The 20,824-nt window shown below is 47.7% G+C and overlaps 1 protein-coding gene across 17 annotated transcripts in view; it reads right to left on the reverse strand.

The window, feature by feature from the left end:
* Positions 1–20,824, reverse strand: part of SORBS1 (sorbin and SH3 domain containing 1) — a 110,938-nt gene that overhangs the window by 37,175 nt on the left and 52,939 nt on the right. For 11 of the 17 annotated variants that reach the window (XM_043550569.1, XM_043550570.1, XM_043550571.1 and 8 more), the window contains 4 exons: positions 17,893–17,976; positions 6,965–7,030; positions 6,288–6,389; positions 4,953–5,002 (listed from right to left, as the gene is read on the reverse strand). In XM_043550569.1, the coding sequence (XP_043406504.1) occupies positions 4,953–5,002; positions 6,288–6,389; positions 6,965–7,030; positions 17,893–17,976 (302 nt within the window). The remainder of the gene's footprint in view (positions 1–4,952; positions 5,003–6,287; positions 6,390–6,964; positions 7,031–17,892; positions 17,977–20,824) is intronic. The other 6 variants (XM_043550575.1, XM_043550572.1, XM_043550577.1 and 3 more) reach the window with 4 other exon arrangements.

Genomic DNA, 20,824 nt, shown 5'->3' on the forward strand with positions numbered 1-20,824 from the left:
ACACCTCTCTTCACACCTGAGAGACAGGGAATTATTATCTCCGTGTTTTATAGATGGGGAAATGGAAGTACAGAGAGGGTAAGTGATTTGTCTAAGGGCAGGTCTACGCTACAGATGGGATCGATGCTCTGAGATCGATCCACCGGCGGTCGAGTTAGCAGGTCAAGTAAAGACCCACCAAATCAACTGCGGATCGCTGTCCAGTCGACCCCTGTACTCTACCCCCGATAAGAAGAGTAAGGCAGACCCCGCCGTAACTCGACCTAAGGTATGTTGACTCCAGCTACATTATTCATGTAGCTGGAGTAGTGTTGCGCAGGTCGACTTACCACGTTAGTGTAGACATACCCTAAGGCTATTCAGTGGCCGAACTGGGAACAAAAACACACCTTCCAGCACCTAAGCTTCTGCTCTAACCACTATTCCTTGCTGCCTCCCATTCACAAATAGCATAGACTGTTTCAAATTTAAAAAGTATATTCCTGGGGTTAAATTCTGCCCCAACCTGCATGGCAGATCTCAGTTCTTATGTTCTTTTCTGTCCACATGCACAGAGCTCCCCTGTAGGAAGAGCAGAATACTGGAGTCCAGATCTGCCAGGCAGGTGCAAGAGCAGAATTCTGTCCCTGGCATTAGACTGTGAGATTTATTTTAAAAATAGACATGACTTCATTTGTTTAGGCCAACAAAAACTAAAGTGATTGATTAGAACTCCATGCAGGCCAAGGTTAAGGAATCTCCCCAAAGGCATGAATCTTAGAAGTAGTTTCCCACATAGTATTATTCCTACAGCTCACTGTTCTCTCCCAGACACAAAAGGTCAACATTGCCACAGTATAAATGACTTTTCCAGAGGCAGAAGACATGCTAAACAGTCAAGCAGGGTGTGTGTTTCATTGGAGCAGATCTCATCTGATACCAGTGCTTGATAGGGTTGCCAGGTGTCCGGTTTTCAACCAGAACGCCCACTCGAAAAGGGACCCTGGCAGCAGTGCTGACCGGGCCGTTAAAAGTCCGGTTGGCAGGGCTGGCAGGCTCCCTACCTGGCTCTGTGCAGCTCCCCGGAAGCCGCGACATGTCCCTCGGGTCCTAGGCATAGGGACAGCAATAGGGGCTCTGTACGCTGCCCTACCCAGAGCGCTGGCCGGGAACTGCAGCCAACAGGAGCTGTGGGGGCAGTGCCTGCGGGTGGAGGTAGTGCACAGAGCCGTCTGGCCGCACCTCTGCCTAGGTGCCGAGGGACATGTCACCACTTGTGGGGAGCCACCTGACATGAGTGCTGCCCAGAGCCCATAACCCGAAAGCCCTCCCGCTCTCCAACCCCCTGCCCCACCCCTGAACCCCCTCCCACACCCAAACTCCTTCCCAGAGCCCACACCCCCCAACCCAACCTCCTGCCCCAACCCCTCACCCCCTCCCACACCCAAGTTCCCTCCTGCAGCCTGCACCCTGAACCCCCTCTTGTGCGCCAACCCCCTGCTCTAGCTCAGAACCCCCTCCCACACTCCAAACCCCTCGGCCTCAGCCTGGAGTCCCCACTTGCACCCCAAACCCCTCATCCCCGGCCCCACCCCGGTGCCCACACCCCCAACTGGAGCCCACACCCAACCCCCTGCCCCAGCCTGGATCCCCTTCCCGCACCCTGAACCCCTCATTTCTGGCCCCATCCCCAAGCACACACCCCCAGCCCAGAGCCCGTACCCCCTCCTACACCCCAACCCCCTGCTTCAGCCTGGAGCCGCCTCCCACACTCCGAACCCCTCTGCCCCAACCTGAAGCCACCTCCTGCACCCCAAACCCCTCATCCCCAGCCCCACCCCAGAACCCTCACCCCCAGCCGGAGCCCACACCCCAACCCCATGTCTCAGCCCAGTGAAAATGAGCGAGTGAGTGAGGGTGTGGGAGAGCGAGTGACAGAGGGAGGGGGGATGGAGTGAGAGGGGGGCAGAGCTTTGGAGAAGGGGTGGGGTAGGGGACAGGGCCTCAGGGAAGGGGTGGGGAAGGGGATGGGGCAAGGGTGTTTGGTTTTGTGCAATTAGAAAGTTGGCAACTCTCGTGCTTGAGCATCTTCAGCTAGACACTCCACAATGACAATAATAATAAGATGAAATCTTATTATAACAAAGCTATACTGGGGACAAAGTATGTCCTGGTAAGTTTAAAAAAAAATCAAATCATTTATTGATTTGAGGAAACCATCTGAAAGTTGGCTAAGACCCCATGATTCCCAGATGTATATCTGATTTGTGTGAGCAGCAATAACATACCAACAGATGTATGTGTGTGCTTGGTTACTTGGAAGGGACATGGCGCCTGATGGGTACAGCTTCTTTCAATGACTCAGAAAGCCATTGATGGAGTTGGAATTACAAGACATTTGGTCCTTTCATGGGATTTCAGTTCCTGGAGTGGGGAGGAGATCATGAGAAGACCAGATCTCCCATTAGTTTGGGCCCTGGGGTAATAACAGAGCTAGTGAAAAGCAAAAGACAATTCTTTGGCTCCCAGGCAAAACTCCTATTGGCTTCAATGGGAACCACAGCCAGAACCACAGAATGGGTACCACAAACACAGCACTATGCAGCCTGAGTCAGGTTTACCCCAATGTCTGGTTGTTCGGTTCCTGAGGAGCCCAAATGGGCAGCCCCAGTGATTACAGGCTGATATTTACTCCCGGGAGGTTCGTGACCTGGGAGCCGGATATATTTTAGCCCAGTAATTAAAGACCAATGACCCAGACGATCCTCTCTTGGGGAAACACCTGTGGGAGAGGAAGTGTTCGGGAGACTCCCATTGGCCCATTGTTGACTTCTCCCCCATCATTGCCCACCCTGTGAAACAGGCTGCAGGGCCTGCATCCAGTATCCATGGGAGGCCAGAGCCATCGGCATGGAGGCGCTATGACTCTGGATCTGGCAGCCAGCAGCATCCCCGTGCCATGACAGCTCTGCTCTACTGAAGCCACACTACAAAGGATTCCTCTGGCCCGTGGTCACCCAGGGGAGAGGGGTGGCTCTGAAGAAAGGACAGTAAAGCCCCAGGCAGCATTACCTTTTCCACCTAAGCTCCACAGGGCTGGAAGGGGAACAATGTGCGACTCCTCCCAGGCTACCCATCCCGTCCTCCATCCTCTTTCCCCTCCCACAGCACAGACCCCCAAGTGCTTCAGTGGGGGCAGGAAGAGAGGGGAGCCTGTGCTGCTAGAGGTAGCACCCCCATGCTCTTCCACGGGGGCAGATCCATGTGCAGAGAATACCTTCCCCCTTGCATGGAAATTTCAAAAGAATGATCCCACCCCATGAGCTGAGAAACAAAAGATCAGGCAGCTCTCCGTTTCCTTAAAACATTTACTGTGGGCGCAATGTTTGGAGGTAGTCATCTAAACAGGCACAGATGTGGTGGAAGTAAGTGACGTGCCTTCACTGAAAATCTAGCCTTGGTGTATCTACATAATGCAATGTAATTATATGTACACCGACATAACTTCACATATTAATGTGTATACAGACTTTTGACCATTGTATCTACACTAAATATTGTGAGGAGAATAGATACATATGGGAAACTGATTAAACAGAATTCATTTTAAAAAATTAGAATGAAACAAACACTTAATCTATATAACTGGTAATTATGAGATTATAACCACTCCACAGAGTTCTAGGGAGGCCAAATTCAGGAATTTTGGTTCACCGCTGTCGCCAATAATGAGCATATCATTTATTTATGGAGAGCCCAACTTAACTCCTACAGCAGTCGATGGTGGAGTTTGCTTGGACTTTGGTGAGAATTGGGTAGGGCCCTGATGGAAGAATGAAGCATACTGATTTCAGATGATGAAAGTGATCCAGGAAAGTAGCAGTCAAGGTAATCTGATGAAAGGGAAGACTTACAAGACTTGGAACTCTTTGAGGGCAGTCAGGAATTCAGAATCCTTACCAGTCACTGGCAAACATAAGTGACACATATATTTTGCAACACACTCTGATGTCCTTTAATTTTATTACCCTGCCTTTGCGAAAATAAAAATTAAAAAAAAAATCATGAAATAATGGACTTGATAAGGCCAGGACACCTTCCAAATTATGATAATGGAAGGAAGTTCCTTTGCAAAGTGAACCCAGGCAAAAGGGAACTGTGCAAAACTAACTGTATAGAACTTCAAAACCACATATCATAAAAAGTCAAGGAAGATGAATATACATGAAATTTGCAGACATCAGAGGGGAAAACATGCTCGTCCCTACTCCCCATCCATCTGGATTGGATAACTGTGCCTAGATAGAATACTACACATCTGTTTCAGTTACAGAGAATAACAGGTTAACAGGGAGGTGCTAGATCCCCAGTGGTGGTAAACTGGCACATCTGGCTCTGGAATTTCCCTCCATCTTTTACACTAAACTGGTTCCATCTGCAATACATTTGGACAGAGCACATCTCCTGTTGAATCTTCCTCTAAAATAGCAGCATAAAATTGTAGTCTGAGAATTATTTAATTGCTTTCTTTGCCTAGAAAGTTGGAGGTGGGACCACTCATTGGAACATTTGCAATCAAAATGACTAGACATTTTATGGCACTGTGAGCCTTGGACAGGACTTATGGTTTTAACTCATCTCACATGAGTGTTAGAGAGAATCTTAGCATGGCCCATATAGCATGATCAATTATTTGTAAATTAAATGTAAGAGGAAGTTACAGTTTTCTTTGCTTTTTAAATAGAAGGCATGTAGAACAATGATTGTTTCTTGTTTGGGTACCACTAAACAATAATGATACAATAACTTCCAACTTAATTCAAAACTATATAGCTGACCTTCTACCCTCAACTAATGCACAAATATCATGCTAAAATTATCTGCATGTGTCACCTGAAAGAACCACGTCTAACATCCTAACAGAAAAATCCCATAATTGTGAAACAAAACAAACAAGTGGTTCTAAAACTTACTAAGATGAGTGGTCTGAGGACGTTTCCAGAGGAGTGCTGCTTGCTGTACTCTGCAAAAGTCCAAACAAAGAAGTCATTGATACACAAAGAGATGCAGAGAAAGGAAAAAGACTTGCTTAAGTCATTGAGACTACTATATTGGTCTTCGGGAGACACTGAGATTTCAGTTTAAATGCAGTCTAATACATCAATGTCTCTGCAGAAGACCAACAATTTTCTTGGGGTCCTTCGGGGCAGCAACAGGTTTTAAGCATAACCGATGCCTTTTCATGGTGCCTACTCTATTGTCTGCGAATGAGTCATTGTGAATAAAGCCAAAAGCTAGAAGAGAGAACCAGCCGGGCCAGGACCAGGAGACACATGCTTATAATTATTTCCCAAGGCTTTCCCCCTACACCCTCCGCCCCCATTTTCTTTAAAGGTACATCACATTTCTGCGGCATAATACATTCCTCAGCGTTCAAATCAGTATCATCCTGCTAAGAAGAAAAGAAATGGCTAAGCCCGAGTTCCTTCCTTAAGGAGCAATGCCAGCTGCACAGGTTCAGTAGCAAAAGCCAGCTCCCATCAGCTCACTTTTAATCCAGCTAATGCGTCCTAGGCAATTTTGGAAGAAATACTATGTTTACCTTTTAGTCTGTCTCTCCCCCTATCCCCATACATAGATTCATAAACTGGAAGAAATGCAGACGATATACAAAAGCTAATGAGGCCTTTGAAAGAGCAGCTTTCAAGTCCCAATCAAAATGATTGCAGCTTTAAAATAATAATAATAATAATAATTGGAGCATTACCGAATCAATCTTTCTAGTCTAGGATTAGTTCTCATCAGAACAGCGGCGATGGCTGCCCTGCCCAAGAAGGCCGCATCAATTGCAGCTTAAGGACAGTTGCATAAAATCTCGTGCGAAAAATCCAGATCTTGGGGTGGGCACAGCGTCCTGACATAAGAGTGGGGTATGTGTGAAAAAATGTGGGAAGGCAGATTGCTTGAAAGGCACAAGATGGTGACGTGACGTCAACCAAGAATTTCAAGCCGATTGCCGCTGCCTATTCATGTGAAAAATAGTGAGGGGGTTTTATAGAGACACCAAACTCCACACAAACCCTAGAAGAGGGGGAGGGGGAGGGGGAAACACTGTAGCTGAAATGGATTTCAAGCCAGATTCTCAGCATCATGTTTTATCATTTCTGACAGCTACACAGCAAGCCATGCAATCAGAATGGTTGGGGCATTCTGTACCCCAGCCTCATTTAATAACCGTCCAGCAGTGAATAGAAGAGAGCAGAGAGTTGGGAAACAGGAATTGGCAGCATGAAAAGAAGCGGAAATACCTTCGGTGGCTTTTTATCTGGTGCTTTATAAAGCTTCTCCATTTGTTCTAAATCTGCCTCTAACTCAGTCTGGTAGAGGTAAATGTCTTTTTCTAGATCAGTCTGGTTAAAGAAGGAGAAGAAGAATGGGAAAAATAATGCTTAGGGTTAGGGGAAAACAAAGGAATGTTAATTTTGAAATAAAAGAGCCTTTTATTAAAAAAAAAAAAAAAAGACAAAGATGGTACAGATAAGACACAGAAATTCATCACTTTTCAATAATCACAGATGCAATGATTTTAGGCATTTAACATTTACATTCAGAGATGCGCCAGGCCTGCTGGAATGTAACTGTAAAAACCATAAGTATCATAAAACCCACCTGTACAAAAACCAAACAACAGATAATACTGTAACATTGATGCAATATGCTGTTAGTACAGTTATCATTGCAGGCCAAGAAAGCAAAACAACCACTCAGCTTTATGGCAGATTATGTTTTAAGAACTGCTTATTGAAACAATTTACTGGCCAACTTAATTGTTAGGATAATGAGTTCATGCCAAATTAAAAAAATTAGAGTCATCACCCACACACTCACAAAACCCAAACGATGTCAGAGAAAAAAACCACACACACACACACACACAGAAAGAGAGAGAGCATACTGCGGTACAACATATGTGAGACAGAATTACCTTTCTATCCTCCCTAGTAAGTATAGAGCAATCTCCAGGAGTATAATCCCATATCTTTTTTGGAGGCTGATGGAAAGCAGAGGAGGAAATGAGGAAATGAAGATAAGGAAAGACATCACAGAGAATATGGAAACTGGATTAGAACACAGGGGAATACATTAGGGATTTGCATCAACACTGAAAATAAAATTAAAAAAAAAAAGAGAGGAAAAAAAAGGACAATCTGCTGTAGCACAAATACCAAAGATTAAGGAAGGCCAAGGGCACATGCACAATTTAGGGAGAGGTGTTTTCAATACTGTCTGAAGCCATTTTTTAATTTTTATAAGATGTTTTCATGGATTTTGCACCCCCCAGAGGGAAGGCACAGGCAGTTGTAAAGCATTCGAAACAAAATTACCCCAAAACAACAAAACAGCAAAAAAGGAAATCACAGTAAGAACAAAGTGTTTGCTTGCTCATTCTTCTTTTCAAAAGGAAGGGGTAGAACAAGGGCCTTTCATAAATAAAAAGGAGATATATTTCCCCCCTCCATCCCCACTCCCAACTGTGAATACAGACCCCGCTAATGAATGGCTGAATTCCCAGTGCTGGCATTGTAGAGCAATGAGAATGCACAGGTGTTATTTTTCATTGCACCTTTTTGGAGGGGATGGGGGGTAATGAACTTTGTAAAAGAAAATTCAACCTACATTTTATGGCTTTGGGGTTTTTGTTTGCTTATTTTTAACTATGGTGGGATCGGTAATGTTGCCGAGGCCTGTTCAGAATGAAATCCTTTTCTCATCATTTCCCTTGCTAATTGGATAATGCCGTGCTACACACACTTCCCAACAGCACTGCTCCCATGTATAGGTGAAGCAGCTGCAACAACTGTCTATTCCCGGGGTGGCCAATCTGTGGCTCCGGAGCCACATGCAGCTCTTCAGAAGTTAATATGCGGCTCCCTGGATAGGCACCGACTCCAGGGCTGGAGCTATAGGCGCCAACTTTCCAATGTGCCGGGGGGTGCTCGCTGCTCAACCCCTGGCTCTGCCACATGTCCTGCCCCCACTCCACCCCTTCCTGCCACCTCCCCTGAGCCTGCCATGCCCTCGCTCCTCCCCTTCCCCCCCCCCAGCCTCCTGCACACCACAAAACAGCTAATCGGGAGGTGTGGGCAGAGAAGGGGAGATGCTGATCGGTGGGGCTGCCGGTGGGTGGGAGGTCCTGGGGGTGGGGGGCTGCTGATGTATTACTGTGGCTCTTTGGCAATGTACATTGGTAAATTCTGGCTCCTTCTCAGGCTCAGGTTGGCCACCCCTGGTCTATTCTCTCTCAGTGAATCCAGAATAAACTTGCTGATCATGTTACCAAACAGATAAAACATCACTTCTTGTTTTACAAACAGAGCACAGTCCTAGGTGTTTACACTGTTCACACAGCTGTGGTATCTGAACACCTGAGAGTCATTGATTGAGACTAGAGAGAGCTCACCAATGTCAGTTTTACTGGAGGTGGAACTGAGCAGCAATCTTGCTCTGAATTTCGGCTCCTGATCTGAATTTCTCCAAAGTTCTGGGATTGACTGGATCTGGGTTTCTGGATTGGGCATATTTCTACTTTTTACTGCCACCTTTTGGGCTGCAGACACTATAAATGGCTATTACGAATCCCAAGAGGTCTGTGGCTGCCAGTCATCAGTGTTTAGGGCTACGGAAGACAGCCTTGCAGAGTCAATAGGGGTCTCCCTTTCCTCAGCTCCCGCTTCCCAGTATCATAGCAAAGAGCCAAACTGCAACTGCCTTACAAGTGTCTGGGTGAAGGTGCTGGTGTGCATTTGACAAGCCGATGGAACTATTGACTGAATGTTATATTCTGTGGACAAGTCCTGTGGAAAATCAGAATTAGGGAATAAGCATGTGGGGTGTGAGGTGGAAGAGTCTCAGTGACATACCCAAAAGGAGTCCATGCTGCCAAAGTATCCTAAACTCTACAGGGACTGAACATCGAATCCCACTCAAACAACTGGGGTATTGCCTGCACGGTCCCATGGGACTGGCTAGGAATGGATTGGGAATCCTGAGCCTCACCTCATCCATCCCAGGATGACTGCTGAGACTTGCTCAATTTCAAAGTCATGTTAACAGGGGACCTCTGATTAAACATGATTTAGCAGTGACATTCGATGACCTGGCCTTCTAGCAGCCTGGAGGAGTACTACTGCTGAGAGCTGTCAGCTGCTTTTTCAGACCAAGCGAGCAGCGGAGCTCAGCTTACAGAGCAGAACTTCAGTGAAGCATTGTTCAACTTGCCACAATTTCCAGTGAGGGACAGATTACTCACAGACTAAAAGATCACACGTTGCATCAATGAGATTGACGTAACGCTGCAGCAGGGTGCACAGATCATGCGTGCAGACTCACAAGGCAGTTCCATCGGCCGACTGGCTGCACAGCTATCGCGCTACCATCAGAAATTTTCAAGACAGAAATATGAGGGAGCAGTTATAGCTACAGGGGACACCTGGAAGCCCCAGAACACAAGACAGAATGGGCTAACAAAGCTATCAGTGGGCACCTAGGGTCAAATGTTTAACTGCAGCGAATCTCATTCACATGCATAAGGTTAAGATGATGGAAAGGATTTCTTCACCAGGATCCCTTAGGATTAACTTAATTTCTTCTGAATGCAGGAGAGAGGGGAGGGAGTCGTGGGAGGGATGGATGGAAGTCTTTGGCAGGACTGTAGCAAGAAGGCCATTGGTGGGCCTTGCTCCTTCTTATCTTCATTTTTCTACTTAAACTCCTTGCAGGTTCATTAATGCAGGGGGAACTTCTCAGTGCTATCTACCCAAGTGGTTGCAAAATACAGTTACCTACCTTTCATAACGGTTGTTCTTCGGGATGTGTTGCTCATGTCCATTCCATGTCATGTCAGGTGTGCATGCGCTGCATACAACGTTGCCGGAGAGTTTTCCCACAATGGTCTCCTTAGGGCTGGCTCTATCGCCCCTGGAGGCCTGCACTCATGCGTCGGTATAAGGGTGCCACCAGCCCCTGGCCCTCTCAGTTCCTTCTTGCCATCAACTCCAAGGGTGGGGTAGGAGGGAAGGTCACGGAATGGACATGAGCAACACATTTTGAAGAACAACAGGAACAGAAGGTTAGTAACTGTATTTTCTTCTTTTCAAAAGGAAGGGGTAGAACAAGGGCCTTTCATAAATAAAAAGGAGATATATTTCCCCCCTCTATCCCCGCTCCCAACTGTGAATACAGACCCCGCTAATGAATGGCTGAATTCCCAGTGCTGGCATTGTAGAGCAATGAGAAAGCACAGGTGTTATTTTTCATTTCACCTTTTTGGAGGGGATGGGGGTAATGAACTTTGTAAGAGAAAATTCAACCTATATTTCATGGCTTTGGGGTTTTTGTTTGCTTGTTTTTAACTATGTTTTAACTCTTCCATGTCATGTGACTCACAAGCAGTGTCCTTGGAGATGGGCTAGGAATTCATGGGCACAGCTCTTCCAAAACTGGCATCATCTCTGGCCTGTTGGGTGATGGCATAGTGGGATGCAAACGTGTGGTCCGATGACCATGTCACGGCCCTGCAGCTGTCCTGGATCAGAATATGTGCCAAGAAAGTTGCTGAAGATGCTTGCGCTCTCGTAGAATGGGCTTTCACGATGGCCAGAGGCAGGACCTTCACTTGTTCATAGCAGCCCTGGATACAGGCTGTGATCCAGGATGAGATCCTCTGGGATGACTCCAGGAGACCCTTTATTCTCTCCATGACAGCAACAAAGAGTTGTGTCAATTTGTGGAAGGGACTTGTCCTGTTAATATAAAAGGCTAATGCCCTTCTAATGTCCAGGGAGTGTAACTGTCGCTCCTCTTCTGTCTTGTGCAGTTTGGGGAAGAAGACAGGCAGGAAAATGTTTTGGTTGACATGAAACTGTGACAACACCTTGGGTAGAAAGGCGAGGTGAGGACACTGTTGGACCTTATCTCTGAAGAAAACAGCATAGGGAGGGCTCCAAGGTCAACTCAGAAACTCTCCTGGCTGAAATGATTACTACCAGGAAAGCAACCTTCCATGAGAGAAGCAGCAAGGAGCAGGATGCCAAGGGCATAGACAGAACCAGGTTTAAGTCCCAAGGTGGAACTGGGTCACGAACCTGGGGGTAGAGCCTCTCCAACTCCTTAATGAACCTGCTCATCATCTCTTGGGTGAAGACCAATCTGTCTCGGATTGGGGGCGGGAATGCTGAGATGGCTGTCTAGCGAACCTTGATTGATGACAATGAAAGACCTTAGAGATATTCTAAGATGGACTGCAAGGAGGGCTGTGCTGGGCAAAGGTTCCACTCGGCTACTCAGCAAGTGAAGCATTTCCACTTGGCCAGACAGGTGGCCCTGGTAGAGGGCATTCTGCTACCTAGCAAAACCTGATGGATCTGCTCCAAGCATGCCCTCTCCTCCGGATTTAGCCAGGCAGCAGCTACGCTGTCAAATGTAGGCCTACGAGGTTTGGATGGAGGAGCCTCCCATGATCCTGCGATAACATGTCTGGCCTGAGAGGGAGCAGCTACTCTCTGTGAGATCTAGGAGCATGCTCAACCAATGCTGGCGAGGCCATGCTGGGTCGACCAGGATGACCTTTGCCTTGACCCTTTCGATCTTTAGTAGAACCTTGCAAACTAGGGGAATCGGAGGGAAAGCATACAGCAGGCTGTCCGACCATGATCATAGGAAGGCATCTGAGAGAGAGCCTTTGCCTTGATCGAACCTTGAGCAAAAGCAGTGACATTTCCTGTTCTGCACGGTGGTGAACAGGTCCACCTGGGGAGTCCCCCACCTCTGGAAGATTACACTGGTGACCTCTGAGTGGACAGACCACTCGTGGTGAGAGGAGAAGGACCTGCTGAGGCAATCCGCTGGCATGTTCCGCTCCCCGGGAATTGGCAACGCCTCCAGGTGAATGGAATGCTTCACGCAGAAATCCCATAGACCGAGGGCTTCCTGGAAGAAGATCTTGGAGTCTGCCCCTCCTTTTTTTTGACACAAAACACTGACGCTGTATTGTTTGTCAATACTTTCACACTTTTGCCTGAGAGCTGTAGAAGGAACATTTCGCAGGCCAAGCGTATTGCTCTGAGCTCCTTCGCATTTATACATAAGGATATTAGTAGGAGCATTGCCAGGAGATCGAGGGAAGTGATTATTCCCCTCTATTCGGCATTGGTGAGGCCACATCTGGAGTACTGTGTCCAGTTTTGGGCCTCCCACTACAGAAAGGATGTGGACAAATTGGAGAGAGTCCAGCGGAGGGCAACGAAAATGATCAGGGGGCTGGGGCACATGACTTACGAGGAGAAGCTGAGGGAACTCGGCTTGTTTTCAGCCTGTGGAACTCCTTGCCTGAGGAGGTTGTGAAGGCTAAGACTAAAACAGCATTTAAAAGAGAACTGGATAAATTCATGGAGGTTAAGTTCATTAATGGCTATTAGCCAGGATGGGTAAAGAATGGTGTCCCTAGCCTCTGTTTTGTCAGAAGGTGGAGATGGATAGCAGGAGAGAGATCACTAGATCATTACCTGTTAGGTTCAGTCCCTATGGGGCACCTGGCATTGGCCACTGTCGGTAGACAGGAGACTGGGCTAGATGGACCTTTGGTCTGACCCAGTATGGCCTTTCTTATGTTATGTTCTTATGTTTAGTCTGCAGAAGAGAAGAGTGAGGGGGGGTCTGATAGCAGCCTTCAACTACCTGAAGGGGGGTTCCAAAGAGGATGGAGCTTGGCTGTTCTTAGTGGTGTCAGATGACAGAACAAGGAGCAATGGTCTCAAGTTGCAGCCGGGGAGGTCTAGGTTGGATATTAGGAAACACTATTTCACTAGGAGGGTGGTGAACCACTGGAATGGGTTACCTCGGGAGGTGGTGGAATCTCCATCCTTAGAGGTTTTTAAGGCCTGACTTGACAAAGCCCTGGCTGGGCTGATTTAGTTGGGGTTGGTCCTGCTTTGAGCAGGGGGTTGGACTAGATGACCTCCTGAGTTCTCTTCCAACCCTAATCTTCTATGATTCTATGATTGCATGATAGTTCATCTCATGTAAGGGCATTTGAGGTGGATCAAAGGTTAGAGGGCTGGATGTTGCGGATGGTGTTGTGCACCTCTGCCAGGATGGCAAGTGGCCCAGTGCAGGTCGCACCTCACTCCCCAAGTCTCTCTGGTCCCCCTTGGACACCAGAGAGTACCCTCTCTCTGTGCACTTCTTGTGCTGCGTCCTCTGCGGTGGGGATGTTGAACGGTGTCGAGGGGCACACCGTGCCGGAGGAGCACTACGCACTGAGGCAAATGTGCTTGGTGCCGAGTCTGACCGACTCACCTCGGAGACCAGTCTAAGCGCAGCTTCCATCAGCAGGGCTTTCAAACTGATGTCCCTTTCCTTCTGAGTGGGCAGCCTGAAGCCCCAGCAGATTCTGCACTTATCTCTGAAGTGAGCCTCCCCCAGGGACTTTAGACAGCTGGAGGGGGAACAGCTCTCTGGCATGGGCTTAGCACAGGCAGCACATGGTTTGAAGCCTGGGGACTGGGGCATGCTCCGTTCCGGGAACAACATTCCTTAAGGGGACCAACAAACTAACACTTACTAACTACAACGAAGAGTTCAGTAAACCACTGGAGAAGGCTTGCCAAAGCAAGAGAACACTGTTCCAGCAACCATCACGGGCGGTAAGAAGGAACCGAGATGGCGAGGGGCCAGCGGCATCCCTTATACTGGCATATGAGTGCGGGCCTCCAGGGGGCAATAGGGCCAGCCCCATGGATACCATGTGCTGACATGACATGACATGGAATGGACTTGAACAAGCACTCGAAGAACGTATGTTTCTGCTTGGAATACTATTCTAGTCTGGGAATCCCCTCTTGGAGGCTGCACAGGTGGAGAGGACATGGCTGCATGACTAAGGACACAAATAAGAATGTTGAAGAAACATCCCCTCTCATTTCTGCTGCTTTGAGCAAGGTCTAACATCACTGTTTTCTTTTAGATGTTAACCTTTGATTTAAGTCAATTTTAAGGAATGTGATTGAAGAGAGGACAAATATGCAGTACCCCAGTGCTGGCTCAAAAGCTCCCATTGGCCGGGAACCACAGCCAATGGGAGCTGTGGGGGCGGCGCCTGCGGGTACGGGCAGCGTGCATTGCGCAGTCCCCTGGCCACTCTGCCTAGGGGCCGGACATGCCATCCACTTCCAGGAGCAGCACAGAGCCAGGGTGCCTTAGCCCCGCTGCACCACTGACTGCGAGTTGCCTGAGGTAAGGGCCGCCCATCCGGAGCCTGCACTGCAACCCCTCTGCCCCAGGTTGGAACCCCCTCCCACACCCTAACACCCTCCCAGAGCCTGCACCCCGAATCTCCTCCCGCACCCCAACCCCATGCCCCACCCCTGAGCCCCCTCCTGCACCCCAAGCCCCTCTTCCCCAGCCCCATCCCAGAGCCCGTCCCTTGAGCCAGAGCCCTCACCCCCTCCTGCACCCTAAACCCTTCATTTCTGGCCCCACCTTGAAGCGTAGGGGAAGTCCTGAGCCTCGGAGCTGTGAGCACTAGCTCACCCCACTGCAGAGGGAAGCCCCGAGCCTCCACCCCCATCCCTGCGGGGCTGTGTGTGGCCCACAACACCTGATAGAAAAAAGGTTCCTCACCCCTGCCCTAAAGGCCGTATTGTTTGTATAGCCAAGGGTCTGCTACCAACATCTGTAGGCAGAGACAGGCTCCTCACAGCCTTGTGGCAAGCAAGGTGGCAACCTGGGCAGCAGTGACCATGAGATGGTTGAGTTCAGGATCCTGACAAAAAGAAGAAAGGAGAGTAGCAAAATACGGACCCTGGACTTCAGAAAAGCAGACTTTGACTCCCTCAGGGAGCTGATGGGCAGGATCCCCTGGAAAGCTAACATGAGGGGGAAAGGAGTCCAGGAGAGCTGGCTGTATTTTAAAGAAGCCTTATTGAGGGTGCAGGAACAAACCATCCTGATATGCAGAAAGAATAGCAAATATGGCAGGCGACCAGCTTGGCTTAACAGTGAAATCTTCGGTGAGCTTAAACTCAAAAAGGAAGCTTACAAGAAGTGGAAATTTGTACAGATGACTAGGGAGGAGTATAAAAATATTGCTCGAGCATGCAGAGGTGTAATCAGGAAGACCCAAGACAACTGGAGTTGCTGCACTGGGCAACACAGTATGGGGAGGAGGTGACCAGCCCTCAGTGGTGAAAGAACAGGTTAAGGACTATTTAGAAAAGCTGGACATGCACAAGTCCATGGGGCCAGATCTAATGCACACAAGGGTGCTGAGGGAGTTGGCTGATGTGATTGCAGAGCCACTGGCCATTACCTTTGAAGATTCTTGGTGATTGGGGGAGGTCCTGGATGACTGGAAAAAGGCAAATATAGTGCCCATCTTTAAAAAAGAGAAGAAAGAGAACCTGGGGAACTATAGACCGGTCAGCCTCACTTCAGTCCCGGGAAAATCATGGAGCAGGACCTCAAGGAATCCATTTTGAAGCCTATGGAGGAGAGGAAGGTCACCAGGAACAGTCAACATGGATTCACCAAGGGCAAGTCATGCCTGACCAACCTGATTGCCTTCTATGATGAGATAACTGGCTCTGTGAATATGGGAAAAGCGGTGGATGTGATATCTCTTGACTTTAGCAAAGCTTTTGATACAGTTTCCCACAGTATTCTTGCCAGCAAGTTAAAGAAATATGGATTGGATGAATGGACTATAAGGTGGATAGAAAGCTGGCTAGATTGTCCAGCTCAACGGGTAGTGATCAATGGCTCGATGTCTAGTTGGCAGCCGGTATCAAGCAGAACGCCCAAAGGGTCAGTCCTGGGGCCAGTTTTGTCCAATATCTTTATCAATGATCTTGATGATGGGATTAATTGCATGCTCAGCAAATTCGCAGATGACACTAAACTGTGGGTAGAGGTTACGCTGGAGGATAGGGATAGGGTCCAGAGTGACCTAGACAAATTGGAGGATTGAGCCAAAAGAAATCTGATGAGGTTCAACAAGGACAAGTGCAGAGTCCTGCACTTAGGAAGGAAGAACCCCATGCACCGCTACAGACTGGGGATCGATTGTCTTAGCATCAATTCTGCAGAAAGGGACCTGGGGATTACAGTGGATGAGAAGCTGGATATGAGTCAGCAGTGTGCCCTTGTTGCCAAGAAGGCCAACGGCATATTGGGCTATATTAGTAGGAGCATTGCCGGCAGATCAAGGGAAGTGATTATTCCCCTCTATTCCTTATTGAATAATTAGGATCCATTTAATCATTCTTATAGCTGTGAAATGCAGGCTATGCAGATGGACTGGAAATAAAAATATGTGATTTTCTTGATTAGATTTTTTGGAGGGGATTGTTTCTGGGAATAACCCTGGGATCCCTGATGCAAACCACTGCAACATATTTGGCAGAGAACAGGTTGCATGAAGAAGGCAAAGAGCAGGGAACAGGGTCAAGATCAGTTTATAGACAGCTGGTACTTTTTGACCACAGATGAAGGACCCAGGTCTATAATATGAGAGTGACTCTCATTGACTTAAAGTTATTTAATAGGTTAAGTAGCAGCCATCCCAGATCTTGTGAGAGGAGAAGGGAACGCGAGTATGGAAAAGGGGACACTAAATGAATGAGAACAATCATTGCTACCTTTAACAAGTAAAACCTCAAGCTGAACTCTGACACATGAAAGTGATATTGCCTCACTAGTTGGCATATTTTCCTGTGAAGCTGAAGGTCAAATATTATGTCTTTAAAATGTTTTAAATGGTCACCGAACTACTATTATATGTCAGTGCCAAGGCTCAGTTATGAACTGTCATGTTTCATTAATGATCTGGAGGATGGTGTGGATTGCACCCTCAGCAAGTTTGCAGATGACACTAAACTGGGAGGAGAGGTAGATACGCTGGAGGGGAAGGATAGGATACAGAGGGACCTAGACAAATTAGAGGATTGGGCCAAAAGAAGTCTGATGAGGTTCAACAAGGACAAGTGCAGACTCCTGCACTTAGGACGGAAGAATCCCATGCACTGCTACAGACTAGGGACCGAGTGGCTAGGCAGCAGTTCTGCAGAAAAGGACCTAGGGGTTACAGTGGACGAAAAGCTGGATATAAGTCAATAGTGTGCACTTGTTGCCAAGAAGGCCAATGGCATTTTGGGATGTATAAGATGGGGCATTGCCAGCAGATCGAGGGATGTGATCGTTCCCCTCTATTTGACATTGGTGAGGCCTCATCTGGAGTACTGTGTTCGGTTTTGGGCCCCAACCTACAAGAAAGATGTAGAAAACTTGGAAAATGTCCAGCAGAGGGCAACAAAAACGATTAGGGGACTGGAACACATGACTTATGAGGAGAGGCTGAGGGAACTGGGATTGTTTAGTCTGCGGAAGAGAAGAATGAGGAGGGATTTGATAGCTGCTTTCAACTACCTGAAAGGGGGTTCCAAAGAGGATGGATCTAGACCGTTCTCAGTGGTAGCAGATGACAGAATGAGGAGTAATGGTCTCAAGTTGCAGTGGGGGAGGTTTAGGTTGGATATTAGGAAAAACTTTTTCACTAGGAGGGTGGTGAAACACTGGAATGCGTTACCTAGGGAGGTGGTGGAATCTCCTTCCTTAGAAGTTTTTAAGGTCAGGCTTGACAAAACCCTGGCTGGGATGATTTAGTTGGGGATTGGTCCTGCTTTGAGCAGGGGGTTGGACTAGCTGACCTCCTGAGGTCCCTTCCAACCCTGATATTCTATGATTCTATGAATCTGGAAGTGCTGTCTCATTGAGTATCTAGGAACTAGAGTAGAGTTGCAACAGCATCATTACAAAATGCAGGTTGACTTTATCAATCATTGCAGCTAGCAAACTTACCGGTTTCCCAAACTCCAATTCCGAAAAGAATTTATACCAAGGTTCATTCTTTAAATCTATCTCTTCTGGACTTATATCCCGAGTCTAAAGGAGTTGGTGATAAGGGAATGAAAGAAAGAGAAGGATAACATTATGCAAAGAATACATAGGAAAGGGACTGTTAGAGATGCAGTCTCAATGTTTTCAATTGAATAATGTGGTTAGTTAGCCTAATAATTTAGTACTTCTACAATATCTTCCATTCAAGGATCTCTGAATGTTTTACAATAATTAATTAAACCTTACAGCACCCCTGGGAGAGAAGTAGTTCAATTTTTAGATGGGGAAACTGAGGCAGATAGCAGTTAAGTGACTTGCTCAAGATCACATAACAAGTCAGTGGAAGAGCTGGAAAAGCACCTCAGGACTCCTAATTTGCAGTCCCTTGCTCCTACTGTTAAAAACTCTCTCAGGTTCAAGGTTAAGCCTATAATTTTTTTTTAATTTTCATTTGGCAAAAAAAAAAAAAAAATGCAAATTATCTATTTTTGAACCCCAGAGCATTAAACATACTGCATCTTTAACAGCACATGGATATGTGAGAAACTGTGGCCCATACACAGCAAACAGAGTGAGAGGTGGCATTCTAAATCAAAGAGGACACAATTAGAGAGAGCACACTTCTGAAAGATCTCAAAGCGGATGAATAGGAAGACAATATACTTCGCTTATTCACAAATAAATGTTAGAGAATCAGACAAAACTAGAATGAAGGAAAAAACAGACAGGACAGGTAACAGCACAGCTGAAAAGAAAGCTCCCTTTCATGCCTAAAATCTATTTTAACAAAACAACTTAAAGTTGTGTAACCATATTTTTGGCGATGTGGGAGAACAAATCCAGTGCTCTAGGTTACGAAGATAGATCTGGTTAAATTTGATTTAAATGGATCTAGCCTTTAATTTAAGTGGATCTAAGTGTATTATAAACTTATAGTCATTGCAGCAAGACATGGAGGCCCCACCTCAGCCTGTATATCAGGGGTGAGCAAACTTTTTGGCCCAAGAGCCACATCAGGGAATAGAAATTGTATGGCGGGCCATGAATGCTCACAAAATTGGGGTTGGGGTGCGGGCTCTGGGGTGGGGCTGGGGATGAGAGGTTTGGGGTGCAGGAGGGTGCTCTGAGCTGGGATCGTGGGGTTTGGAGAGCGGGAAGGGGATCAGGGCTGGGGTAAGGGGTTGAGGCATGGGGAGAGGCTCAGGGGATGCAGGCTCCAAGCGGCGCTTACCTCAAGCGGTTACCGGAAGAAGTGGCATGTCCCTTCTCCAGCTCATGCGCAGAGGCGCGGTCAGGCATCTCTGCACACTGCCCCATCTGCAGGCACCACCCCTGCAGCTCCCATTGTAGTGCATAGGAGCCGGAGCGGGGCCATGCTGCGGCTTCTGGGAGCCACGTGGTGCGGTCCCGACCCTGTGGCCTGGCAGGAGCGCTGGAGTGGGGCTGAGCCACATGGTGCGGCCCCTGATCCAGTGCCCTGGCCGGACCAGGGCCGAGCCGGTGTTGCAGCCCCAACCCAGCACCCCGGCCGGAGCGCTGCAGCGGGGCCAAGCCACGTGGTACGGCTCGCAGGCTGGCTTAAAATGGTAGTTTGCCCACCCCTGCTCTATATGCTACTGTTGTGGTGTATAGGGGCCATGCACAGGAGTCAATATAAGTAGCCCAGTGCTGTCCACTCCGCCCGATAGTGCTAGTGCAGATGTGTCAGAGTCAGACTGCAGGAGGGAGTTTTTCCATGGCACTGAACACTACAAGTGACTCTGGACTGCTGCGCATCCTGTAGGCAACACTGGGGAGGCTTCTATAAGTTAGAGCAGCCCCAAGGCTGCTTATACTAGTGGCCATTTCAGCTCCCTCAGCAGCCAAAAATCTGAAAGGCAAAAAGTTGGCATAAAGCCACCCTGGTCCCTCTCTCCTCCTGGGCTATACTTTCTGTGCAGTGTGTCTACTGAGGTGCAGTCCAGAATCCTCCCCTAAAATTAAGTTGTTTGTACAGTAACTCAGTGAAATGAGGTGCAAATAATTTTTGCCCACTGTAATACTGAGCACTTAGACAAATTTCACCTGTAGACATCTTGAAAGGACTTTAAAAATCAATTAACCAAATCAGCCCTTGAATAAGTGGATCCAGCTTCCGCTGAAGTGAGTCAGTCAGGAGTTGTGGACATGTATGCCAAGGCTGACTTTGACCCTTTATCTATTACAGCACCTCTGTGGTGTACAGTAGGTGAGTAAGTATTATCACCCCCAGTTTACAGGGGTGGGAAAACTGAGGAAGAGTCATGAAGTGACTTGCCCAAGACCACAAAAGAATGGTGTGTCAGAGATGGATTTAAAACCCAGGAGTTTCTAGCTCCTCGTGCTGTTCTCAAGACCACTGGATGGCTCTGCCCAGGGCTCTTTTCACAGAAGGTGGTGATTGTCAGATGCACTTCCACAATCTGGGTCCTGGCGGAGAAAACCTCAGAAAGTAGAGAACCTGATTTATCCTAACGGGATATGGCTAAGGAGAGAGTTCTGCCAGGGCTAGGGCCAGAACTAAGAAATGTCTGGCCCTCAGCCCTCTGGGCCAATCACAATAGCCAAAACCAAGCAATTCTTTGCAGTTTAGTGCCAACCTTTTGTGCTTATTCTTCTTATGCTTCCACTTTTATTATCTCCTGTCCTAAGCTGGCTGCTACCCAAAACAATCCCCCCATGGGACTATCTGACCCCATGGGGGGAGGGAGACAGGGAAACGCTTGTATCTGAAAGTTAAATGGTTAAACTTGTTGTGTCACCTGGTGAAGTCACCACAAAAAGAGGTTAATTCCCAAGGGTCTAGAGTAAGCCTAGTTAAACCACAAGGGATTGGAGAAAGGTACTGCCATTAACTGCAGTCCAAACAGATGCA

This window comes from Chelonia mydas, chromosome 7, assembly GCF_015237465.2.
Source record: "Chelonia mydas isolate rCheMyd1 chromosome 7, rCheMyd1.pri.v2, whole genome shotgun sequence".
Classification (NCBI taxonomy): domain Eukaryota; kingdom Metazoa; phylum Chordata; order Testudines; family Cheloniidae; genus Chelonia; species Chelonia mydas.